Source organism: Papaver somniferum, chromosome 1, assembly GCF_003573695.1.
Source record: "Papaver somniferum cultivar HN1 chromosome 1, ASM357369v1, whole genome shotgun sequence".
Lineage (NCBI taxonomy): Eukaryota > Viridiplantae > Streptophyta > Magnoliopsida > Ranunculales > Papaveraceae > Papaver > Papaver somniferum.
The window spans coordinates 54,607,147-54,616,625 of NC_039358.1; the positions used below are offsets into that span (position 1 = coordinate 54,607,147).

At 37.3% G+C, this 9,479-nt stretch overlaps 1 protein-coding gene across 1 annotated transcript; it reads left to right on the top strand.

The window, feature by feature from the left end:
* The first annotated feature begins 5,801 nt into the window (after positions 1 to 5,801).
* LOC113287126 (U-box domain-containing protein 4-like) lies at positions 5,802 to 7,731 on the top strand. Its single transcript, XM_026535809.1, has 2 exons — positions 5,802 to 6,950; positions 7,156 to 7,731. Exons 1-2 carry the CDS (start codon positions 5,970 to 5,972, stop codon positions 7,243 to 7,245), a joined length of 1,071 nt encoding a protein of 356 aa, XP_026391594.1. The 5' UTR covers positions 5,802 to 5,969; the 3' UTR covers positions 7,246 to 7,731.
* Positions 7,732 to 9,479: the final 1,748 nt, after the last annotated feature.

Sequence of the window (9,479 nt, forward strand, 5' to 3'; positions counted from 1 at the left end):
TAGCATCAGGGTTTTTTTTGGAAGATTTACAAACAAACATATATTGCTCAATTCATTATGGAATCTGAGAGTATTGAGTTAGATAAAGCACGAGAGGGGGTCGAGTGCCTAAGATGTTTTTTAGAAGACATTCCTCTCTGGCATAGGCCTGTGCCAGCTATATCTATAAATTGTGTTAGCCAAGATATAATAGCTAAATCTGAAAATAACTAATCTCAATCGGCGTTATTTCCATTGATTGGATAAAGTCCAAGGAGAATATCGCGCAATCTTTGACGAAAGGTTTATCCCAAGAGATAGTTAGAAATGCGTCGAGGGGGAAGGGGCTTAAGCTCATATATTAAACTTGCCATGAAGGATACTCAACCTTGCTGACTGGAGATCCCAAGATCAAGGTTTCGAATGAGACAACTAATTTGTGGTGGGTAAAGGTAAACACTATCAGAGAATTTTATTCTCTGTCCCTTCCCTATGGTGTAGACGTGATAGTGTGACTGCATGTGAAGGATGACTTTTAAGAAGTCTTAACGAGTTCTATAGTTTCAATTTAAGATTGAAGTGGGGTGTAGCAGTAACACTCTTTATGGAAACTCACCTATCTGAATGAGGAAGTGGGCCGCTTCCTATGAGAATATGTGCTTTGATTCTCTAGAGCATTCTGAGAAACAGGATATGTCCAGGGCCAAATTGGACAAAACGGCACGAGCTTGGCAGCAATCTTGGAGATATCACCCGTGGTTGTTATCGCGAATTACATCAAATGCTAGCAGTTCAAGACATAGTTCACTGTCTCTAGCAATTAATTCCGGTAATATCTCACTAAGCAAAGGTTCAAGACCTCATGGACACCTCTGCCTAAAATGGTATTTCCTGCGCTTTTTATGTGATTTTCGTTTTGATGGTTTTGGTATTACTGGAACTTAGGACCTAAAGGTCACTAAGGGTTCACTAGTTCATGCTTTTTCACTTTGGTGAAAGATACCTATAGTCTCACCATGTGAGAACTAAAGATGAAATCTCTCAATATTATTATGATTTATGCAATCCATAGTATGACCCTGGGGTCAACACACTTTTGTGTGAGGGAGAGGACGTCGAAATGACTAGTATGATTTCAACACTTGCACGATCAGTCTGTTTGGATCGTGAGGTTGGGATGTTGATTTACCAAGATCTATCTGTGTTTTCATGTTTTATTGAGTTTTCATTCATGTGGGGGATCAAGTTGAGCATCTACTACATATGCTAGTAGTAGGTGTAGTAGGGTCTTTTATCCTGGAGATATCCGTCCTGTGAGGGCTATAGCATCACTATTGAGTGTAGCCGGGCGCTAATGTCTTAAGGGCAACGTGTTGAACACGTGACTCACTCTGTTTTTCCAAAGTTTTGCCTTGTTGCTGTTGCGGAGATATAGGGAGCTCATTCGTTTCATCAAGTCGATCACTTCCATTATAAAGGAGCCAAGTATCATTAACTTTTACTTATTTGATTTTTCCTTGTTTTTTATTATTGCTAATCGTTTTCCAACAGATTGCATATGCAATTAAATGTAGTTTCTGTTTTCTTGTACAAAATCGTATGTTTGGGCTATAATTTGGAAACCGTACTAAATTGACAAGCCATTGCCAGAAATAAAATGGACTTGCAAAAAGATAGGGAAATGTTCCATATCTTTGGTTCCACTTATCTGTAATCTTTTTAAAAGAGACGGCAAACTGAGAGGGACCTTCTAAGAAACTTCCTGACTAACAAAGAAACAGAGATATGGAACAATCAGCTAGCCGCATAGTTTGACAAATATTAGTATACTTGATTTGGATGTGATCACTGCATTCCAAAAATCATTAGTGCAAATGATAGTTTGGGAATAATTGTTTGTAAGCCGAATTGTCAAAGTGATAACGGATTATTCCGGCAATGGATGCACATGAAAACTCATGTATAGCGCAAGCGAGAGCAGTTGATAACTTGAAATCAATACGAAATCACTTTTTTCTTTTGTTTCTTTTTTTTGCTGTCAACTCCTTGAGTCCGTCACTGAGATACACCTCCAATTCTGGCCATATAATCGGAAAAAGCTAGTAGAAATCTAAATGTAATGTTATCATGTGTTCGGGGTCCATATCTTGTTTGTATTTGTCTAAATGTCTAAAGTTTGTGCAGTTTGGATTTGTATAGTACATAACATTCAACAAAAATATAAAATCAAAATGTCTATTTTTTGTGCGGTTTGGATTTGGACATAAGGCGATTTTGACCTCCATTTAATAGCGTATCGTTAGACAAACATGACTGCATAATTTGATATTCAAACCAAGTGTATCTCTCATTTGTCGCAATCCAAAATCCATAACATAACAAAATTCACCTCATAGACTCTATAAGTTCATAACGAAGACTTCGAAGGTAAGTAGATAACTTTTTTTTAAGGTAATTAGTTAACTTTTTTTTTTTTTTTTTTTTAAGGTAAGAGAAAAATTTTGTATTGAAAAGAAAACAGCAAAAGACAGATCACAAAAGCAGTGTCACAATTAACACTGAATCCACAAAACAGACTAGTTCTGTAATATAACTGGCTGCTATCTGCATACTTAAAAGTATTCGTATCACAGCTCCAAAGAACCAAAGATTGTTTAACATGAACAATGACTTCTTCCACATCCTTAGGTCTTCCGCCAAAAATTCTATGATTCCGTTCATTCCAAACGTTCCATATAATAACAAAATGCAGCAGATTCCAAATATGTTTACACTTCCCAGTCAACGCATCGCTATCCCAGGCTTCAAACAAGAGTAAAACTGTGGTAGGCATTGTCCAGGGAATGCGCAAAGACTTTAAGAAATAATCTCACAGTCGAAAGGTGTAGGAGCAGTGCAACAATTAGTGATCGTACGTCTCCAATTCTTAGTTGCTGAGTGGGCAAACAGTGATGTCCAAGTTAACTCCTCGATGCGTAAGCATTGCTCTTGTAGGCAGTGAATCGTGAAAGACATCCCAAAGAAAAAACTTGCTTTCGGAGGGATGTAATTTTTCCATAGAAATTTGGAAATTGACAGTCCGGAATAGGTCCAGCAAGAGTATCATAACAAAACTTGTTATTGTAGTTGGGATTAAAAACTACCTCATCATCTCCTTCCACAAGAGTAGGTACAGCACCAAGATCTCGACACATCAAGTCCCATTCCAACTGTTCGTTGGCGTTCAGCTGATGCTTAAAGTTTCCATGCCAATGTCCGCTTCTAATCATCTGTGCAATTGAAGCATTCTTCTGAGAACAAGCTCTGAAAATTACCGGAAACAAATCTTTTCGACAGCCCCTATCCATCCAACGGTCCATCCAATCTCGCCCCCTTTCCACTTCTAATTTTGAAAGAAATCATGATGTAAATTTCTGGAACCATCCTGGTCACGTTTCTCCATAAGCTCCTCCCTTGAATTGTGTTTTCATCAACCAACATGATCAAAGCAGCATCCGCCTGAGCCTTCTGATGAACAATAGTTCTCCACAAAGCCCGTCTTTCCTTAGTATACCGCCAAATCCATTTAACCAACAATGTCTTGTTAGTTATGCGAAAATTCTTCACACCTAAGCCACCTTGTGCCTTAGTCAAATTGATCTTGTCCCATTTAACCCAGGCCATTTTCGTTCGCCCTTCAACAACACCCAAAAGAAAATTTCTCATCAACTTTATCATCTTCTTCTCTACACAAACTGGCAAGTGAAAAAGATATAAGAAATAAACCGGTAAGCTTGATAGACAACTCTTGATAAGCACAAGCCGACCTGCTTTGTTCAAAAATTTCTTCTCCAAGACGCTAACTTTTGTGCCATCTTTTCCAAAACTGTATCCCAAATTGAAGTACTTCTCGAGGTTGCACCAATTGGCATGCCAAGATATTTGATTGGCAAAGTCTATGTTTTACAGCCAAGCCAAGTTCCTTTGCCAAATCACCAATAATCCTATCCGCACCAACACTTATCATAGTACTTTTATCCAATTTAAGCTTCATACCAGTAATGGACTCAAACATTACCAAAATAATAAAAAGTCTAGTTACCTCATTCACATTTGCGTCGATGAAGATGATGGTATCATTCTCAAATTGTAAATGAGAGATCATGCTCCCATTTTCTGCAACTTTAAGGCGGTAATTTGACCTCTTTGCACAACATCATTCATCAACTTTCCCAAAATTTCAACCACAAGAAGAAAGAGATAAGGAGAAAGCGAATCGCCCTGTCTTAAGCCTTTAGATGACTTGAACCTTTCCGTAGAGCCTCCATTCACCAGAACCGACAGTTGAGAAGTCGTGACACACCACTTTATCCAGGAAATCCATTTATCACCGAAACCATGCTTATGAAGAATACACAAGAGACAATGCCAATTAATATTGCCTGAAACTTTCTCTGTGTCGATTTTGCACAAAATTCCAGGCTTCTTCTACTTAAGTATACTGTCAACACATTCTTTAGCGATTAGGACACCATCCAAAATTTGCTTTTCATGGATAAAAGCTCCTTGGAAATCCAAAATAAGCTCTGACATTACAGTTTTCAGCCTCTCAGCTAGAACCTTCGAGAGAATTTTATACTGCCGATTAGACTTAACGGTCTAAAATCCTTTGGAGTACACGAATATTCTTTCTTTGGGATGAGAGTAAGAAACGAGAAGTTTAACCTCCAATCTAACGACCCAAAATGATGAAAAACATTAAGCATATTCATGAAATCTACTTTGATGATATCCCAACACTTATTATAAAATTCAGATGTTAAACCATCTTGACCTGCGGCTTTGTTTGAACCCATTTTCTTCACAACATCTCAAACTTAATCTTGTGTGAAACTCCTCTCCATCCAAACTTTATCATGTTCTCCAACTACCGGAAAAGGCAACTCCTCAAGAGAAGAGTTGATATCATTATGAGACGAGAAAATATTGATGTAGTAATTCCGTATCTCCTCTTTGATTAAATTCTGATCCAGACAACACCATTGATTTGAAGTTTAGCAATTGTGTTTCTTTTCTTCCGTGCGCTTGCAATTCTATGAAATAGCCTGTGTTGGAGTCACCTCATCTAAATCCGTTTTGTTTCGCCCATAATTGCCATTTCCTGGCCTCCATTCTTTCGATATCTCGAAGCTTCGTCTTGCATTGAAGTCTTAGAACTTGTTGGTCAGGTTGCAGCACCGTAGTTTCTTCAATAATGTTTAACTCACCTATCTTCTCTGTTAAGACAAGTTTTTCTCGTTTTACACCTCCAAACAAGTTTTTCTCTGGTAAGTAGATAACCCATAACTTCGTATAGTCAGAAGTTTATATCTTTTTTTCTCGCAGCCTTTTTTAGACATTATTTAGAAAGTTACTTTTCGATTTTTAGTAGCAAAAGAATTACTTTTCATGAAATAAGTTATCTTTGTTCCTGATTTTTGAAATTGACTTCTACTTCTAGCACACTTTTATTTCTAATATCCAAACACCATCATAATATTCCGGTGTAAACAACAACTAGATTTGCATTTTCTCTCTATCTGCCCTAACATATGCTAGTTTACTGGAGCTAAAATCTTCAAGATCACACTTTACAGAAATCCTTGAGACTGTTTGCACAAACCGAGTTAATCCCCTAAATTGACAAATTCCCCCCTCTTCCGCTGTATTGCCGTCAAGAATTTCCACCAGCACGCGTCGTCCCACACGTGCTCTCACGCAACTGAGATTCTTTCTACTAGTAAATCCTGCAGTATATATGCACGTGTCGGCTCCAACTCCGATTCTCTCAAGTCTCATCTCTTCTCTCCTTTTTACTTTAGTTTCTCCCCATCAGAAGTAATAAAGCTATAGAGAGAGTACATGGAATAGAATAGAAGAGACCAGAAACAGAATAAAAGAAGAAGAAGAAGCCCGTCCCTAAATCTAAAATCAGTACCTTCTTCCTTACCAAATTCAATTCAGGGTTCGTCATGGCAACTGAAAATCCGACAAGTTATAGGTATATGGGAAGAAGTTTCGGTGATATAGTAGGAGATCATTCTTCATCAGCTTTCAGTGATTGTAACAGTGATAGATCTGGTGAATTCCCGACAACATCATCTCAAAGTAGAAGATTGTTGATTTCTTGTGCGTCTGATAATTCTGATGAATTAATCCGTCAATTCATTTCTGATCTTGAATCTTGTTCTATTGATATTCAAAAACAAGCAGCTATGGAATTGAGGTTATTAGCTAAGAATAAACAAGAGAATCGGTTGAAGATTGCTGAGAACGGAGCTGTGAAACCATTGATTTCGTTGATTTCATCGTCAGATTTGCAGCTGCAAGAATATGGAGTTACAGCGATTTTGAATTTGTCTCTGTGTGATGAGAATAAAGATTTGATTGCTAGTTCAGGAGCGATTAAACCGTTGATTAGAGCTTTGAGGATGGGTACAGCAACAGCTAGAGAGAATTCAGCTTGTGCTTTACTTAGATTATCACAGATTGAAGATAACAAAATCACAATCGGACGATCAGGAGCTGTTCCTTATTTAGTTAATTTATTAGAAAATGGTGGTTTCCGTGGGAAGAAAGATGCATCAACGGCTTTATTTACACTGTGTTCGTTGAAAGAGAATAAAATTAGAGCAATTCAATCTGGTATTATGAAACCACTAGTGGAATTAATGGCGGATTTTGGTTCAGGTATGGTTGACAAAGCTGCTTTTGTATTGAACTTGTTAGTTTCAATACCAGAAGGCAAAACCGCTGTTGTTGAAGAAGGTGGTATTCCAGTACTAGTTGAAATTGTTGAAGTTGGTTTACAACGGCAGAAAGAAATCGCCGCCGTAATCTTATTGCAGATCTGTGAAGACAGTACAGTTTATCGTACTTTGGTTGCTCGTGAAGGTGCAATCCCGCCGTTAATTGCTTTATCACAGTCCGGCACCACTAAAGCTAAACAAAAGGTCGGTTTTCTAAAACTTCATTTTTCCGTTATGCAGTTCCGGTTTTCTGTTGATTTTCTCCGGTTTACCGTTAAACCTTCATTTTCATGATTAGAACCAAAAAAAAAAAAGAAAACTTAATTAATTAATTTTGGCATATTATTTTGTGTATTAATAATTTTTGTATTCTGATGGCGGCTTTTGTCGTGTTTTGTTGTATACACAGGCAGAAGCACTAATTGATATTCTGAGGCAACCAAGATCTGGCAATGCCAATAATGCATACTCGAGGACGACATCTGATGTGGCAGGGTAGTGTACTGTTTTGGGTTGAACCCATGTACACATGTTTTTGCCAGTTTATTTATTTATAGATGATACGTGATGAAGATTTGAACACTGTGGGTATGTGTGGCATGTGCCCCCACCTACCGGTTTGCTAATCTCATCCTTTCACATTCCAAAGGGCAGCTGAAGATATGGAGAAGGGAAGAAGAGGTTTGTGGGAAATTTGTGGTTTGGTTGGTTGGTCTTGTTGTTGGTTGTACCTATTAAAGTGAGATTGGGGTTTTACAAGTTGAACAAAGAAAGCAAAAGAAAAATGTAAATAACTTTTCATTTCATGACAAAGTTTGTATAATTGAGTCATAACGGTTCTTTTAATTTATCTTCTTTTGTTGTCTATTTTTTGGTGTAAGAGTTTGGTGAGGTTTTGGGTGGACCTTATAGTTTTCTTTTGGTTTGTAAATATAGGTCTGCCATTTTTTTGGTTTTCCTTTGAAAGATACGTTTGCATTTGGGAGGGAGTTTTTTTCAAGACCCCTAAGAGCATCCACATTGGGCGAGTATAACCAAATTTATGGGATGAGATCGTAACACAGTGGGACGGAGTAAAGATCAAATTTGGACCAAAGATCAAATTTCAGACCAAATATGGTCGCGACCAAATCCCAAATTCTATTATAGTCGGGCGTAAATTTAAAATACGTTTGTTGTTGGGCGTAAATTTAAAGTACGCTTGTTAACAGGCGGAGATTTAAATTACGCCCGACGAAATTTTAATTAAATAAAAAAAAAAGGAATGAGGCGGACTTTTAAAGTCCGCCTGTTAAAATTTGCAAAGAGAGGGGCGGACTTTTAAAGTCTGCCTGATGGAATTTTAGTGAGGCGGACTTTTAAAGTCCGCCTGTTAAAATTTATAAAGGATGGGGCGGACTTTTAAAGTCCGCCTGATGGAATTTTAATGGGGCGGACTTTTAAAGTCCGCCTGTCGAAATTTTGATCATGTACCGTTGCGTCACACCACGGACTAAACCCAAATTTTGGTCTTTTTTTTGATCTTTGATCTTTGGTTTTGATCGCACCACTGCAGTTGCTCTAATAGGGGTACCGGATTGAGGGGGGTGTATCAAAATCAAGATAAGATAAAATAGGTTTTTCATATCACAAAATTGGTTAAAAAGATCGAAATCAACAATTCCTGGGTGAAAAGGACATTTAGATTTTGATACTGTAAATGTAAAAATAGTCAGGATGTAAACAGTTTTATTCTACCCATTTTCAAATACTTTTTCTTATTTTTAATTTACATCAGGATGTATCCAGTTTCATCCTTACTATTTTTTAAGTTTAAGTCAGGATGAATCCAGTTTCATCCTTGTTATTTTTTAGTGTCCATTTCGCCCATACTAATTTTTACTCGTCCATTTGAACCATTTTTTAAAAATATTTAGACAAATGATCCATTTTTCCGTTTTCATATAGGACAAAACAAGTTTTTTCTTGGCTTGATACACCCCACTTAACCTGACACCCCCGTTAACAGCCTTGGTTTTTCTTCCATTTTTTTTTTTGGTGGAAGGTGAAGAAGTTGGCTCGACCCATTAACAGCCTTGGTTTTTCTTCCATTTTTTTTTGGTGGAAGGTGAAGAAGCTGGCTCGAGGTCAGGAGTCCAAACAAGAGTACTATTTCTATGGATAGGCCTTAGAATAAAAGAATAATAAAATGTTGTCCCATGAGCTATAAACTGTATCACAGAAAGGAAGAAAGTTTTTTTCTCCGTGGCGAATGTTGGAATACGGGTTGTTGAAAGAGGGATGAAACACAAACAGGAAATTGGTGTAGTACTGATCTCAAAGCCTTTCGAATTTTTCGATAAATATTTCGACTATTTTCAATCAATTGACGAGTACAATATGTCAATGAAACATTGTTTTCAGGATACAATGAAATTTGAATTCAAATTTGTACACCCTTGATCCATCCAAGAACACATAGTAGAAGTTTTAGATAATGCTTAGAGAAAATAGAAACACAATTTTGATGTAGTTGAATGAGATTGAATTCAATCTTTACTGAAAACCCTAAAACCTTCTCTTTCTCTTTTCTAAGAAAACCCAACGAAAACCCTAAAAGATTGATCGATGCTTGCTCAGATCGGCTCCTTTGGAGCAGGTCTGAGCAGATCGAACAACACTATAAGCCAGTTACCCTCTATCACTCTTCCATGTTCTTTTTTGCAACCTTTAATTTTTGGATTTTGGTTTTTA